The 17,103-nt window shown below is 40.2% G+C and overlaps 1 protein-coding gene and 1 long non-coding RNA gene across 8 annotated transcripts in view; one reads left to right on the top strand and one right to left on the bottom strand.

Moving 5' to 3' along the window:
* vav3 (vav guanine nucleotide exchange factor 3) overlaps positions 1–17,103 on the bottom strand; it is a 104,902-nt gene that overhangs the window by 11,554 nt on the left and 76,245 nt on the right. For all 7 annotated transcript variants that reach the window (XM_016678905.1, XM_007566589.2, XM_007566590.2 and 4 more), the window contains 9 exons: positions 14,492–14,583; positions 12,401–12,423; positions 11,606–11,624; positions 7,849–7,979; positions 4,670–4,735; positions 3,523–3,557; positions 2,497–2,613; positions 790–877; positions 415–544 (listed from right to left, as the gene is read on the bottom strand). In XM_016678905.1, the coding sequence (XP_016534391.1) occupies positions 415–544; positions 790–877; positions 2,497–2,613; positions 3,523–3,557; positions 4,670–4,735; positions 7,849–7,979; positions 11,606–11,624; positions 12,401–12,423; positions 14,492–14,583 (701 nt within the window). The remainder of the gene's footprint in view (positions 1–414; positions 545–789; positions 878–2,496; positions 2,614–3,522; positions 3,558–4,669; positions 4,736–7,848; positions 7,980–11,605; positions 11,625–12,400; positions 12,424–14,491; positions 14,584–17,103) is intronic.
* On the top strand, positions 10,223–13,816 carry LOC107837964 (uncharacterized). The gene is made up of 3 exons (XR_001664018.1): positions 10,223–10,233; positions 12,075–12,077; positions 13,527–13,816. It is a non-coding gene; the product is annotated as an uncharacterized LOC107837964 (long non-coding RNA).

Below are 17,103 nucleotides of genomic sequence, written 5' to 3'. Positions count from 1 at the left end.
AAACCTATACATGAAACAAGTTTTTTAGGTATATCAGGTATATCTTGAGTAAAAATAAGCTGAAGATACACGAGTGCAATTTTCGGGTACTCTACCCACCTCTGCTGTTGGCACAACAAAACATCCTACCAAAAACCAGCAGGTTTTTGGTAGGATACCATTTCTGATAATGAGCTATTCTACTGTCTTAAAAAAGACGAATGAAAATAAAACATAAAATAATATTCCCACACGTGAACCGTCAGTCAGCTGGGCGTTACGGCTGAACTGATGGTGAAACTAGTTTGTAGCAGCTGGATCTTGTTACACCCTTTTTTAAAATAACTTTCATGTTAACGTCATAATACTGTGTAACGGTGGTAGTAGGGTTAATGCAAAGAGTATCACACTGGGTCATTTGTGTGTTGTACTCACTGTTGCTGCCTGATCTGTTGAAGCGGTGCACAGCCGCGTTCTCCGGTTCGCGGTAGGGGAACTGCAGGGTGGTGTCCAGACTCTTGAAGCCTTCTCTAAGCGAGTGGTGTTTGTAGTACTCGATCAGCTCCTGTATGCAGAAGAAGCACACAGTCGCATTTACATCAGTGTAAACAGAAGTAATTTACCCTTTTACTTTAGAAAATCCAGAGTCTACCATTAAAAAAAGAAAAGGTCTGTTTCCACATCTCTAATTAGAGCTAACTTGGTGCACATTGTTAGACTAAAACCAGTCGTTGACACTTCATTACATGAACAGTATGGCAACATTAATAAGAAACAGAAAAACAAAGTGGACAGAAGGAAAAGACTCACTAATATGCTCCTGAACTTCTTGTTCTCTGCAATGTAGTAGCAGCCCTCCTTGGTCAGGATCTTTATGTGCTTCACGTCGTTGTTGTACCTGTGGGCCATTGAATAAGTTATGTGTAATTTCCCTCTCTGATCACTGCCATCGATCGGTGGCCGGCCTGTGGCCCCTGGTGGAGAGCCTGGGCCGTCCCTCTAATGCACCGGGGTCCCCGAAGTTTGTGACACTGTGAGAGTGATGGGTGTCGGGTAAATACTTCCCCGAGTCGCATGCTTGTGTTTGCATCAACAGTCCAGCGGAATAGAAAGCTTTGTGCGCAAATAAAGGACATTGGTCATTCGCTGTGCTGCTTCGTAAGCAACGATGTCGACGGTTTGACTTTGTCCAGCAATTTTGTTGAAAAATCCAGGTGATTTAATCGGTGGACTGTATTAGAGGTGTTCCACCACATACTGTACTCTGTTCTCTCTCATAAACAGGATTCAATCCAGCCTAATGAACTGGGCTGACGTCCAACGTCTTGTAAACTCGGATCGACTCGCACGCGGTCTCAAAGGAAACAAGATCGAATTCTCAGCAACGATGACCGTCAACGACAATGTTGTGCGAAAACAGAACAAAAGCTCTGCCAGAAACAACCGGTTACAACCTCAGTTTCTTCACCGCTTCCTGTAAGCCAATGAAAAATAATGCATCCACATTCAGGCAACAAGCGCAGCTAAAGTCCGTCCAACTGACCAAATATATGGTTGGCATTTAAAGTGCGAGTGTGTGACACTTTCAAGCGTTTTTTGGTGGAGGCGTATAGTTTCTATGTTTCTCTAATATGGAAAAAAAATCTGTTGAAACACTGACTTCCTCTAAATCAAAGCTAAAAACACACCTGTTCAAATTTGCCTTTGATTAATAACAACTGGAACATTAGCCAATATATTTGATGTATTTGCTTGGTGATTTTGTAAAAGTAATGTTTATTGTTCGTTTCATAATTGCTTTTATGGTGTAAAAGGTGCCTTGCTGATAAAATGTGCTATGCAAATAAACCCGACTCTTTGCACACGCTGATATTACGATGGCAGTAAATCCAATTATAATGTGGCAGGACTTGAAGTTTTAGTTCAACATCAAATCAAATCTGAACTATTTTTGCAAATCTACACACCAAACAAGATTCATAGCTGGAATGGCACCAGAAGGTGGAAAGACGAAGCTCTAAAGACAGAGGTTCTACTATGAGATGACACGAGAACATCAGTACGCTTTTAATTAAAAACCACAGAGTCTGTTTCTGTGGCTGTTACGTCGAGCCGTGATGATTACGTTGGAGCTGAGCGAGGTGTCGGCATGCTGCTCTAACCGCAGGCTTGGCCTGGAGAACGGCGATCGCCACATTGCCCGTCGGATAAGGTGCAAATTAGTCTGTCAAGTTCTGCGGCGTGGATGAAAGCTGCAGCTGGTCAATACTGTGGTTTGGCTAAGTAAAAATAACAGTGCAGCCACGGAGATGCGGTCAACTAGCAGCGGGTAAAAGAAAAAAAAAAAAAAGACAATAATCATCTTGGTCTTTGGAAAGACAGGTTGGCTCATCTGAACGTCGGCGTTTCACTGAGTTAAACGCTGAGTTCACTGAGTTAACTGAGTTCCAGTTAACTCAGTGAAACGCAACAGAGATTAAACGGCGACAGACTCGTGTTATCTGACTGCAGACTTACTTTATGCTGATGGCGTACTCTGTGAACTCTTTGCTGCGGTGGCGGACCAGATAGGTGCTGTTGACCCTGTTGATGAGTTCTGCTTCTGCCTGAAATCTCTCTATTGGACCTGCAAACCTACAGCAGTAAAACAGAAAAAGATTTTAATCGTTTACCTTTAGCTCAGTGGAGCTTTTCGCTGTCATTATCCAACATTCAATGCCTTGTAAAACTATTCCTACTGTTTTTACCTTTTTATATTTTGTCATGTGGAGATGACAAGCTAGTGTTGGTCATTCAGGATTTACGTACCAGCTTTGCACATTGTGTGTTTGGCAAAATAGCTCAAGCTTAGTCAGACTGAAAGCCGGGGCTAAAAAAAAGTCCAACTTGAAATTGTAATTGTGTTTTGAAGTCATAATTTCATATATTTAAGTCATCACTCTGAGTTTTCACGTCATAACTAGGAGAATAAACATCATAATTATGAGATTTAAAGTTATAAATGCAAGAAGAAAAGTCGTAGTTATAAGTTGAAGTCCATTACAAGTCTTTAAGTCATAAATAAGAAAAAATCGGAATTGCGGGTTTGAAAAGTTGTAATTTCAACTTTCTGACAAATGAACCGTTTTTTTTTTGTTGTTTTTTTTACCTAAACCATTAAATTGTGTCACTGTGTGACTTCTGTTGTAAATTCATTCTTCCATAAACAATAACTATTCTGTCAACAGATTCTCCAATCCACAATGCGAATGCATGCCACACTTTTCAGATTTTTACTTAAAAGGAAAAAAAAAAAAGGCTCTTCTTCATTACGATATGTCATGTAAAACCTTTTTAAAATGTGCTGAAGTTGTTGCCTATGTAACATAACCAAATGTGAACAAGTTCAATAGTTTTGAACGGCAAATTCACGAAAGCCAAAGGAATCCCTCGTACCTCTGCATTTAAAAATGATTTTGTTTTCGGTCGCATAACGTATGAAAAAAGACTTTACATTTGAGCCTTCTAACAAACCCAAAGGACGGCAGCCGTTTGTGAACTCACCATAGCTGCGAGGAGTAATCGACAGGCTTCGGCACCTGCAGCAAGAGGGGAACAGCAGAGACGTGAGCCTGTGGCAGGTCAACACACACACACACATGCATGCATGCACACACACACACACCCCTTTGCTCCCATAAAACGACATAGCTTGACGTCAGTTCTGTTTTCAAGTTGACTTGGTGCTGCTCCACAAGTAAAACTGCTCAATGCTCTCCTTATCTTTACGGCACTGAGATACGGCGATAAGACTGTTATCTGCAGCGGACCTCATGTTTCTGATGCAGCCTGAACTTCAGCAAATGGAAAGTAACAGTCTGTCTGTCTGTGGCATGTATGCAAAACAAGCAACTGCGAAGAAAGGTATAAATCTGAGATAAGTAAATCTTTACATTCACCAAAACTGTGTCTGAAAACTTGGTTTTGGTTTTTACAGCAATGTGAAGAAAATGAAGATATATTCACAAATTGATGTCTACTCTTGTGTTTTTTATCTCCTGGAAAGAAAGTGACTTATTTAATTAACCTTGTTTTACTCATTAAACAAAAAAAACAGTCTAGCTGCACAAAAGCTAAACTTGTACAGTCTCTTTCTTTTTCATGATTACAGTAGCAAAAGCCTATTGTGGGTCTCATATAAGCAAATCACAATAAGAAAATTTGCTGACCAATAAATTGTCTCAGAAATTATTGCGATAAACAATAGTATAGTTGTTATGAGACTATTTTCAAGTAATACTGATAATGGCATAATAATGCAAGTTTATTAGCCCTCTCATAGGCTAATAAGCTTAAAATGTGTACCTGAACTAAAAGACATTTTAAAATAACCAAAATAAAACAATAAACAAAACCAAAAATAGAATTGATCACGATGTCTCTCTAAACAAAGTCTCCCTTCAAAAAAGTGGAAGCTATCATTTTAATTTGTCATTAGTTTAACTACTTATTGTGGCATGACTAGCCGATACTTGCAGCGTTTCCCAATTGCTTCACATGACTGCATTTCATCACATAAAAGTAAAACATGCTAATCGTCCTCGAAACAGAAAAACCCAGTGGCCATCCCTCCCAGCAGCCCCTGGTATCTCCAGATTGTGGCCCGCTACGTGAATCGCTACTGGCAGGACTGGAAGTAAAAGCTGCTTACACACGGACACGGCCGCACGGCGTCGCTTGGAAAGAAGCCAGCCTCTTTCGTCGACAGGATCCTGCCCTGAAAGCACGCAGAGATAATTGTGTTACATACATCTGGCCGGGTTGTGTCTCCATAACTCAAGAACAATTAGGCGGCAGCACAAATGTACAGCAGTGGTTAGATGTTGCTGGAATAACTCCTGACAGGAAGAGAGGAAGAGGATGAGTTTTTTTTTTTTTTTTAATTCCTCCCTTGGTGATAAAACTCAGAGTTCATCAACATGAAATTGTAATTGTGTTTTGAAGTCATAATTTCTTATTTGTAAGTCAGAACTATGAGTTTTCAAGTCATAATTAGGAGAACAAACATCATAATGAGATTTAAAGTTATAAATACAAGAATAAAAGTCTTAGTTATAAGTTGAGGTTGATTACAAGTTTTTAAACCTTCAAAAAGCTACATTTCTGGAAGGTCCTGGAATATTTCTGACTGAATTTTTGGCCACTCTTCTTGGCAGAGTTCATTTAAATAAGCTCGTTTCATGTCATGGACTTTGTTTTAAGTAAAATCAGCTACTTTTTAATTAAATTTAAGCCATTGAAGAGTAACGATGAGACACTTTATCCCTTTCAAAACCAGCTTAAAGCCTTTTTGGGATCATTGTCCAGATAGAACACCAAAGTTTTAAATAAAGATGTCAGACTCACATGAAAATAAATTCATAAACAACCCAGAAATTTGCCAAGTGACTGAAATAATAATAACTTGCTCCAAATTCTTCAGCTATGCCAGGTCTCAACATCTAGAGGGTTTACGTTTAGACACAAATGCTTTCAACAATGATGCCAAAGAAATATCAAAAAGTGAAAAAGCTGCTCCTGCAGCTGCAAACACTGAAAAAGAAAAACCAGCAGGGATTTTCTGTTTCACTGGATCACTGAAACTGCAGCCCAAGCAGGACCATTGGACCTGTGACCTGAAACTATTCATGCACGCTACTGAATAAAACCTACACATTTACTTTAGAGACCTTCCTCCCAGGAGTTCAGGAACGTTAAAGATTTTTCCTTTTCCTTTTAGACACACAAGCATGTGATCTTTGTCCTTTGCATATATTTTCCACACATCAGGTTTTCTTGAGTTATAAAGAGAGCCTTAGTGTGCTTTTCTGTAAAAGCTGCAAAGCAATAAGGATGTTGGCAGCTGGAGCAGCAGCACATTCGAGATCTCTTTTCCCAACTAGATTTAGACATTTTAGGGATTTCTAGGTTTAGATAAGGAGCCCGAGGCAGCTTATATTTTGCACTCCAGGAACAAGTGTGGTTTTTTTTTTTAAGGGACATTCCAGAAACATGCATGCTAAGCCCATTTGGTTGCCCTCCTTTTCCTATCTGTGCAACCTCAGGACATCTTATCAGCACAGCGGGAAGCTCTGCCGTCTTCTGCGCGCTTGCTCTGATAATGACTTCAGTCACAAGGCCTGTCAAAACAAACTCATAACTGCTGCTGAATAAAATCTAATTACACAAACCCTGGAAACAAAAACACCCAAAGTTTTTCCACATAATTAACTGATTTTTTTTGTGCAATATGTAGTGAGATTTGCCAAGACTTCACAATATGATGCAATCCTAACCCGTGACAAAAAAAAAAAAAAAGCTACATTTTCAGCCATCAGGTAATGTAGTTATGACTCAGCCTGACTTCCATGTCCACGCGGGTTGGCGACTGCTGTGGTAGAAAATTCCCTGGAAGGAGCTTATCTTGCCAGTTCTAGAAAAGTTCAAACCTGATTCGCCTCCGCCTAACAGTAAGCGTGGGCAATAAACAAACATATCCAGCGTCTGGGAATCCGACTTCCTGCTGAGAAGTGTAGAGCAGTGTTTTTAATTGTCTGCTGGGGCAACAACTGTGCCTTGGAATGTCATTTGTATTTGCTGCTTGTTAGCAGAAAGTGTCAAAATGCTAGCGAGAAGAAGTGGAGCAATTCGTGCAGAGATGTCGTCACATTTTTATTGGGTTGAATTTATTTCAACCCAAGTGAACATATCTGTAACAGATTATATATGCCAGGCGCCCTGCGGGTTTCAAAAACTCAAATTTAAGGCTTTTTAAGATCTTTTTAATACCATTATGAATGGATTTTAAGGCCTGTAACATGACAGAAATCCACACACACAAGAAAAACATTGCAAATAAATAAATTGTATGGGTTGGCAACAAAGGTGATCCAGTAACAAAGACGAATGTCGTCCATCCAACTGTCGATACATTTGCATGTAAAAAAGCTAGCCAGCTAGCTAGCAAGAGTATAGACGCTTTCGCATGGAACGGTACGGAACGGAACGGTTCCGAGCGTGTTCGCATCACAACTTGCAACCGGTTCAACCCGGCCCCATGGAACCACAAGAGCTGTGGTTCCAATTGTGCCGGCCAAGCGGTTCTGCTTAGAACCAGCAGCTGATTGGCCGCTGGTTGTTAGTCAGACGTTGATTTTCCATTGACAGCTGGCTCTCACTACTATATAGTTTTAAAAATAATGACATCCGGCACCGCTTCAATGGCACCCTCAGAGTAATGCGAACACAACAGGGCTGGAACCATTCCGTAACGTAACGTTCCGTACCGTAACGTAACGTTCCGTTCCGTAACGTTCCGTTCCGTAACGTTCCGTGCAGTGCGAAAGCGCCTTATGATAGCAGCTGGTTTTAGCTATGTAGTCTGTAAATCAATCGGAACATTTTCTTTTCTACACTTGACAGTATTTCCTTTGTACTCATTATTATACCCTTGGTAGACAAATGTTATGATTGTATAACTGATGGAAAAAAAAATACATTTTTTAAAAACAAAAAATTAGCAGCTAGCTATAGCCGCAACCACCGTATATCACAGAGTGCGGTGAAGATATCAGGACTCAAACCTTTGTGTACCAGTAAAGTCCAGCGAGGAAAAACAGTAAACTACATAGAATATGCAAGATTAAATACTCCTGTCAGAGCACAATATGTAAGGCTTTCATTTTAAATATACGAGTTTAAGACTTTTTAAGGCTGTTTGGACTCCCTGGATGTAAAACACTGACAATTAAAGTCAAACTTTACAGAATGGTAAACACTATGTATTTTCAAATGAATTAGTATCTGGGGATGGTTAAAATGAGCAATCAGGAGATGAGAAACATGTCTAACCTGCCACCAGGCGCTGTGTAGGTCGGCACATATTAACTCGATGATGTCTCCGGTCTGGATGGAGAGCGCCGGACCAGAGGCAGGACTCGGCACGCCAAAGTAGTTCCTGATGACCAGCATCTTGGGCAGACCTGTGAGACGAAGACAATTAGCCACTGTGTGGGATCAGCGAGTAGCAAGAGAAACACAAACGCTTTGCTAAGTTTGACGCATGTAGATGGAAGAAATGTGCCTTGTTGGCTAATATTGCTTGAATAATACTTATAAAAACACTTTTGCTCATTTTTCTTTTTTTAACAGAAAAATGCTGGTGCTGACAGTTTAATGGTCTACACAAAGTTTATAGGTGAGCCCAAGCAGTCAAGTAATTATGAGCCAAGTTATTCATAAATCTGATCGGTTGGAGGAGCCACTTCAAGCATTTGACATGCTGAGGTGGGTAAAGATTTATCGGCGCAAAGCATGAGATTAAGAAATGTAATTTTGTTTTTCCTACCTAAAGACAGGTGAACAAAACAAGTCAATTAATTTAATTGAACTGAAATGTTGGTAACTTAAGATGTAATATTTAGGGTTTGGCCAGTGAGTCACATGACCAACCTTAATGGCCAATTAGTGACTCCACCAGTGAGATTGTTCTGAGTACAACTTATTAAGTCTGATGCTTCCAATCCATGTTCAAAACAGACACGTTTTAGAAAAGCAAAACACCTGTAAAAAAACAAGAGGAGGAGGAGTTGCCTTCTGTTTAAGTACTAAACCACCATGTGATTTTTCAATGTTTTAATATTGTGTGGCAAAAAAGGGGATTTTGAAACGTGACACTGCATATTTTTGTACTCCATCGAAACTACGAGATAAACTACTTGTTTATGTTTGTTGTTTGACGATTTCCCCAGATTTACTTTGCGTACATCTGACATATTTGCATACATATTATCTCCAGATAATTTTATTTGGGTTGAGGCTTTACATAAGCTCTTTAAGCTTTCTGTGCTACTTATTGCTAATTCTCTCCTCCCCCCCATTTCATTATGCCAACTAAAGCTAATCTAAAGTGGTGTGGCGGCGGTATTGGGGTATGTTTGCTTTGTTGAACTCTTCATGGCTTTTGAGGTAGATGTATACGACGGAAAGAAAGAACGAGTGTACCCGTGCACACACACACAGATGGTAACGCTCTTGTTTTTCAGTCTGCTGGTCTTACAAGTCAGGTGGACCTATGATTCATTTAAATATTAAAGATAAGACACAGTGCACCGTGTTGTTCTGCTTTCAGACAAAAAGATAAGTGGGAGTGAGCTTTGCTTTCCTGCTAACATCATGTTCCTGACTCCTTGCTGTGCAGTCTGAAAGAAAGTCCAATAAAAGTAATAATACAGTTTGTTCTATTTGCAATAGTGATTTTTGTTCAATTATAGAGTATTAGTGCCTCGTGCATTGAGTTAAAAGATTTGAAATATTTTAAAAAGCTTTATTAAAATAGTTTTTCTTCACTTTGAATTACATTAGTAAAGATTTTCAACCAAAAAGATCAAATTTGCCTTTGTGAAACATCCACTCATGCCAGCCTCACATCTTGCATGCACAATGCAAAGACTTCTACATATCTTATTTTTGAATTCTGGAAAAAAAAATTGAGTTTGGCAATGCCAGAATATTGCAAAAAAAAAAGAGTAAACAAAAAACGAGTGCTGGCATGACGAAAGCCAAATAAACGAGAAGTCAGCAGCGTAGCACTGTGAGCTAGCACAGCTATATCTGCCTTGCTTTTCTTTCAGCATCTGCTCCGTGGCTGGCAGCCTGACATGTGCCATCCTGCCTGAATGGGACTTCTAAAGACACGGGGGGCCATGGAGAATCGAGACTCGGGGCCACGAATTCCATTCCCCTCCACACAAAGACGAGCCACATGTTAGCGCACCGTTTGAAAATAGACAAAGAACAGAGGCGGCGAAGTATCATAAAACGCCGAGGTGTCGGGGCCAATCTAATGCCTATTGATTTTAATGCATCTTCAGCCAGAAATCATTTTCTGCAGCATAATGGATGGAGGGGTGGAAAAAATGAGTGCTGAGAGCCTGGTTTAGAAGCGATTAAAGGATCTGAGTGGAATGGAGGCATGCACACAAACACTGTGCACACACTGAGTGTTAGTCATGTCCTTTTGCAGAGAGACAGAAAGTGGGAACCAGACTTAAAAAAAACAAAACAAAACAAAAACAAAACTACACAATTCAGACATTCTGACAAAAGATTTACAGGTTTGGTTTCAACTAAAAACTGATTGATATCCAGTAGCAGAGGTGGTCTGGGGTTTTAGAAGAAAATGTGGTGATTGGTACATCGTTGCTACATTAGGTTTCTAAATCAGGGATTGTGCAGGTTTCACAAGCTCAAATTTATGACTTTTTAGACTTTTTTAAGACTATTATGATTGAAATTTAAGACCTGTGCCCTGACAGAAATTTACAGAAGAAAATCACATATTTTACCATACTCTCTAGGCTTTTAACCCCCATTGTGCCACATATTGTTGCATCTAGTTTTGGCATCCAACTTGGAGATGCCAAGTCTTTTTGCCCATGCTAGCTACGTAGCATGGGCAAAACCCCCCAAAAAAACATGCTACCTACCTAGCAAGGATATATTAACAACTAGTTAGTAGTAGCCTTAGTGAGTCACAGATGATGTTGATGAGCAACTCAAACTTTTGTTTGCAAGGAAAACAAACAAACAAAAAAAAACACTACATAGAATATATGTCATTAAAAAGTCCTGTAACGACAAAATTTAAGACCTGTGATTAATGTATTTAAGGTCAACTTACACATTTTAAAAATGAATTTAAGATACTTATAGGCCTTTATATTAGATACATCAATAAAGACTTTTTTTAGGATGCCAGTCACCCTGTCACATTTTGTATTTAGTTTCCAAGTTTAATTTTATTATTTATCAAAAAATGTCTGTATGTTAACGTACCTAACTTTTTAACATTTTGAATCAGATTTATGCCTGCTGATTCCCATAAGAAATGCAACTGAGGAACACAGGAGAGCTGTGTTGACAGACTTAGTACAGTCGGTGGGGGAAGCCTTAATAAAACAGAAATGGCTCTAACGTAGATCCTTCCCATAACTCTTAGATATTTACCAGGCTGTCAAAAGGAGTTTGAAAGCTAAGTGGTGCCGATAACAGACCTTTGTTAAACTTTTGTTTGTTTGCCCTTTTTATAATCTGCTCAAAGTCTTGCTCTCTCTTGCGGCCTGAATGAACCACATAAATGTCTCAACGTACAAAATACGTTGTTCTCTTAAACAATAACTGTAGCATGTTACATCTCTATGCGTCTTCATTTGAAATAACTCAAAACTGAAAATTGTTCCGTTTTAGTTGTTTTAAAGCCTGACAATGCATAGCTTGGTGCATCAATTTCTCTGTGCATGTGTAACTCTGTTTATTTGGTAGATATTTAATAACTAAATTGATTTATTTAATGGATCATAGCTACATTAGACGACAAAGGCATTGAATCAGAGCCACAGCTACTGAGGATATGCTTTGAAGGCAAAGGGTTTGAATCCTTTTTCGTTGCGTGCTAATGAGTTCTTGTACAGTGCAAAGTTGCATGCTGACGTCTGATCATTTTTCTTATAGGGAACAGTCTGTGCTTATAAACATTCCCTCGTAAGGGAGGGAGCGTGCTAGAATTATGTGTGCAGAGTGGGAGGGTACCTCACTTTAATTCGCTTACCTGGATCTCGATGTTTGCTCTGCGAAAACACAAGAACACAAACACAACTCAGAACAAAGCAGCCTCACATGTTGATTCTCATCTCAAGCACACAGCATAACGCACAACATCAGATCAATTTTTCATTTGCCCTAAAAACCGGGATCAAAATCTTTAGCTGGGGTGTACAAGTCGAACACAAGTTATTAATATTTAAAAAGCTGGCCTGCTCTTACCCACAGGCCAACGTAGCAATTCTGCAACATGAACTGCTGCAGAAAAAGAGTCGCAGAGAGCAAAGCATCTTTATTCATCCAGTAAAGCTCACACTTTTGCATACTTCTCGTGTGCACAGGTTTTCTATTTTTTACTTATTTTTTTTTTACTTTTTCTCCTTTCCAGTTTCATAGGAGTTAAAGTGAGAATCAAACGCTTCTCATTAGCGCAGCAGCTGACAGCAGGAAAGCCGAGTCTGATTTGCAGCACGGAGCAAGTTGAAAACGTTGTAAAGGTAAAAACATACAGCAGTTTCACAAGCAGCGACTCGGGTTAAAGCTACAGAAAACACTCAATTTCCTGGCGTCGGGTATTGCTGCAGTAACTGAAGTCAATTGGAGTCTCCTTGGCAAATAGCTGCAGAGGAGAGCAGCCTTCAAAGCTTTGCAGACACACACACACACACACACACACACACACAAGCGCACATTCGCAGATCAGCATGGACACACACACACACACACACACACACACACACACACACACACACACACNACACACACACACACACACACACACACACACACACACAAAGCTCACCTGAGTTCTGACGGAGCCGGAATCTGAAAGAAGTTTGAGAACAGGCATAGTGAATGACGGGCTAGTGGGTGCACGCAAACACTTGCACACACTCATCGGTACAAGGCAACACTCCCTCATTAGTGGAAAAGGCGGACGCTCGCGTCTGACCGCGCTTCGCTTTGTTTTGCTGCGCTGCCGCTACCTGACAGCCGGGATAGAGGAGGTAACGAGGCAGAGGGAGGCGGGGAGGGGGGGGCAGACCTGTGGTTTTTGCTCCACCGCTTTCTTTCATTGGCTCCCTTAGGAACGGATTACCAACCTTCCTCCCCCGGACACACGCAACTGCGTTCAGCACACACACACACGCACGCACGCACACCTGAGCCAACAGAGCAATTACACAAACACACATGCATACCTGCACAGGAGACACACGCCAGCTGGCGGAGCGCCACAAATCTGAGTGCTACTTTTAGCGCCAGCGTGCACGCCTCCCTCGGCAGGCCTGTTGTTCCCTAAGCTTGAACCTTGACCTGCTGTGCAGACAAGCAGCACTGGAGCTAATAAGAAAGATAAAGGCAGCAAAAAAAAAAAAAAAAAACCTTATCGTTCGGTGACACAAACAAGCCAATGTAGGCTTTTAACGCTGTGTTGTTTGGCTCTGCGTGACGCGACGCCCCGCTGTCTAATCTGTGCCACACGGTGAAATAATCCCGAGGCCAACAAGCAAAAAAGGCAACCAATCAAATCAAATTCTGGGCAAATTTGCAGGTACAGGAAAGTGTGCTGCTAATGCATTCATGCTTCTTGGACTTTTTTTGTTGTTGTTGCATTTTGTCACTTTACAGCCACATTACTGAAGAGTGTTTCATTGGGTTTTGATGTGGTAGAGAGCCTCTGTGAAAAGCAAAAAAAAAACAAAAAAAAAAAAAATTGGGTTTTGATGTGGTAGAGAGCCTCTGTGAAAAGCAAAAAAAAAACAAAAAAAAAAAAAATTGGGTTTTGATGTGGTAGAGAGCCTCTGTGAAAAGCAAAAAAAAAAAAACAAACAAAACAGCTGCCACATATATCAAATCGTAGCATTTTGCCTGCAGGCTAAATGTGGGGCGGATCAATCCAAAAAGACGATAACATCGATACCAAGTCGGTATCAGAATCGAATCGATACTAGAGTGGTAAGATCAATATTTTAGAAGGTAAATTCAAACAAGCGTCTCGGCGCCCTCTGACCGACGGCATCGCCCCAATCTCCTCCGTCCGGAAAACCGCGGCACCCAGGTGGACCTGAAAGCGCCAGTATTGCCTCTGCGCCCTGATGGATGCCAGGTCCAACAGGAGGTGGCGGTTTTCCACGGGGAACCCAAATGCACGGAGGTGAAGAGTGCAACGAGCTGCATCACCGTCGCACTACAAGGGTTCAGCCCAAGTGCAAAAAAAAAAAAGAAAAAGAAAAAGAAAAGAAAACATGTTGCAAAAACACAACTGGGCACTTTAAGGAGCTAAAAATAAATAAATAAATAAATAAAATAGTTTCAGTTTTCAGCTCTTCCTGTCACAGACATGCCGCCTCACGTAAAAACTGGCTCGGCGGACATGCTAAGCTGGTTTCTGAAGGCCTGTTTTTCTCTTTGGTTTTTCTCTGAAGTTGCCTCCACGTCGCACAAAGCTGTCATTGTGCCTGCACAGGGAGCTGAGTGACAGACACGCAGGGACGTAATGAAAAGTTTTAGAAAACTCCTCTGTAAAAGTATTGTTAGGCATCGGGAGCTATGCAGCGACAGAGAGTGACGTTCCCTTTAACAAACACACACACACACACACACACACACACACACACAAAAACACCTACGGAAGCAGAGAAGCTGCAGAATAAATATCTATGTTACACACCAAAAAAAATAAATAAAAGATAAAATATTTGGACCTTAGTTTCGGGAAAAAAAGAGAGGCAGGTATAAAGTTCTTAACTTTTTTTTTATTTTCACACTACAGTTTTATGTGGAACGTGTTACTGCTCTCGTGTTCTGCAATAAAAGTGCACTTCAGGTTATAAAATTCAGTTTAAGGGGCTCCCCAGAAAGTAAGCGGGGATGTGAGAGGACAACTTACCTGTTTTTCCGCAGCAGCCAAAGCGTCCCAGGCATTCTTTATGGGCACCTAAGCCACACTTGGAGCACAGGTAGCCCTGGTAAAAGACCCCCCTGCAGAGACAGGAGAGCAGCAGCAGATGATCAAGCAGGAAGAGTAAACAGCTTTCAGCACACTTAGGCAGGAGGGTGGGTGTAAGATTTAGCACCGTGCCGCACTCTGTCAGGTTTAAGGAGACGGGCTGTGAAACAGCCTGGAAAGTTAATTCCTTTTGTTAGAGGTGCAGCACTGAGCTCGGTTAGCTCACCGCGCCGCTCCAGCCGGTGCCGTTCTTGGACTGCGATTGAGCCGTCAGGTAGATTTCCTCGGGATAAAACTCAAATTCTCACGTTTATTTTATTTTTTTTTTATTTATTTTTTTTGTTGTCGTTTGTTTGTTTTCAGACAAATATGAATCTTGAGAGTGTGCGGATTCAGCTTCTGAGTTTATAAAACCGCATTTAGCCGGAGCCTTAGCGTCATCCAACCCTCCCCAAAAAGAACTACTGCAAGCGTGGAATGTTGTGCAAAAACACAAAATTTCACCAAGTATTTTCTGTAAAACACTTGGAAATAATAATACAAAAAAATATTTACAAGTAACTTTTTAGCAAGATATAAACTTTTTGTAAGTCAAAAATCCTTTAAAAGTGATTTAAAAAGTACTAATTGTTAAAAAGCTGACATTTTTCCGATTTTAAAACTAAGAAACTTTGCGAGTGGAACAAGTATTTTATCAATAATAAGGAATTATTGACTTTACATAAGCTCCTCTTGCTCAAAAGTTGCTTGTAAGTTACTTTTGTTTTATTTCAAGTGGAATAAAACATTTACACTAGAAACAAGACCTAAAAAGATTTTATGTTTTTGCAGTGCAAACCCTGCGTTAAGGTTTGTTCACTAATCTTCCCCAACAAACCTCTGAAGCTTTCACGCATTAGTTAGCACCGTTAGACCTTCGGAATGAAAACAGTGCAATGAACCCGTTTTGTTTTGCATAACAACTCCAGAAGCCCCCTAATAAATGACAAAAAGTAAGTCCTGCGCTCTGGCTAATTATCCATTTAATCTCTCTAAAGGAAAAGTTTAAATCGTTATCTTTGAGCTGCTGCTTTGGAACAAAAAAGAACATGGCTCATGTGTTAAATTACGATGTTTTGCTCCATCTGACCTTATTTAAGCACCGATTCTGGCCCCCGGTGATCCTCGGAAGCTTGCGAACTCAAATATTTGTCGTTTTTACTTCCTATAGAAAGCTTTAATGGCTCGATGGTTTCGTGAAATTGCTCCTAATATTGTGTGGAAGTCAAGTCTATTTGTATAGCACATCTCAACAACAAGGCAGTCTCTGATTGTGAAACAAGTAAACATTACATTTTGTCAAATGCCATCGTCAAGATCATCAATACACATTCCCTTATTTCATGAAATAAGGGAATGTGTATTGATCAGTTATAGAAATCACAGCCTGGAAAACGTTCTTGAGTGTCAAATTGTGCTTCTGTTCTGGATGCAGCTGCTAACTAGTTATGCTGCCAACTTCCTCCATAAATATTTCCCTATAAGAAGAACAAATTATTTTCTTTCTGCCTTCAGCTCCGTGTCTTTTCTGGAAGAAGGAACTAGTACTGCCAAAAAAAAAAAAAAAAGACTACTCTCTACATCAATTTATTTTTCATAAAAGAAACTTGGCAACACTTTATTTGAAGGGGTGTGCATAAGACTGACATGACACCGTCACAAACGTGACAAGGCCTGTTATGAACACGAAGGAGTCTTTATGAATGTCGTCATGAAGTGTCACTCGGTAAACAATGGCACTTTTAATGCAAAGTTGCTCAAACAGTTGCATTAAAAGTCCATTAAAAACGTCAGCTTTGCATTATTTGGTAAATCATTGCACTGTCAATGCAAAGTTGACACTTTTAATGGACTTTTAATGCAAGGCTTCAACGGAAAATTTGCATTGAAAGTGTCATTATTTACCGAGCCGTCATAAGCATTCATGAAGACTCCTTCATGGTCACACCAGGCGCTGTTATGACTGTCATGTCAGTCTTATGCACTGATCTGTTACCAGATGCTTCTAATTTGACTCTTCTGTGATTATTTGACCCACTGCTGCCATTAAGTAATTTCCCCGTTTCTCAGCGTACATAGACAAAGTAACCAGGCATAACTAGAAGAAGATAGCTGGGTTTATATTTGTCACAAATAGGTGATATTTCTACATTAACACAATGTCATTTTTTTCTTAATAAAATGGAATGCCAGTATAAATTTGACTAATTGGCACAGTAACATCTTCTTGTAACTAAACTGAATTATTTGTATCGATATGAATGAAACTGATTTCAAATTGATTACTATACATTTTGATATGAGCTGGAGAGGCTCGACTTGCGTTGTGCCTTGAGGTGAGATTTGTGAATCGACACCATATATGAAATAAAAATCTCATATAGAAACAGAATCAGAAGTACCGACTGCTATACTGACGAGGCACCGACGTTTCAAAAAGCCTCAAAATGTTACAATTCATGTCAACCCTGCAGCATTCTGGGAAAAGTTGCGTTAAAAGCCCCAGGGATTGT

The sequence above is a fragment of the Poecilia formosa genome, unplaced genomic scaffold, assembly GCF_000485575.1.
Source record: "Poecilia formosa unplaced genomic scaffold, Poecilia_formosa-5.1.2 Scaffold193, whole genome shotgun sequence".
In the NCBI taxonomy this organism is placed as follows: Eukaryota; Metazoa; Chordata; class Actinopteri; order Cyprinodontiformes; family Poeciliidae; genus Poecilia; species Poecilia formosa.
Note: the sequence above shows the minus strand (reverse complement) of the source record. Positions and strands in the feature narration are given on the sequence as shown.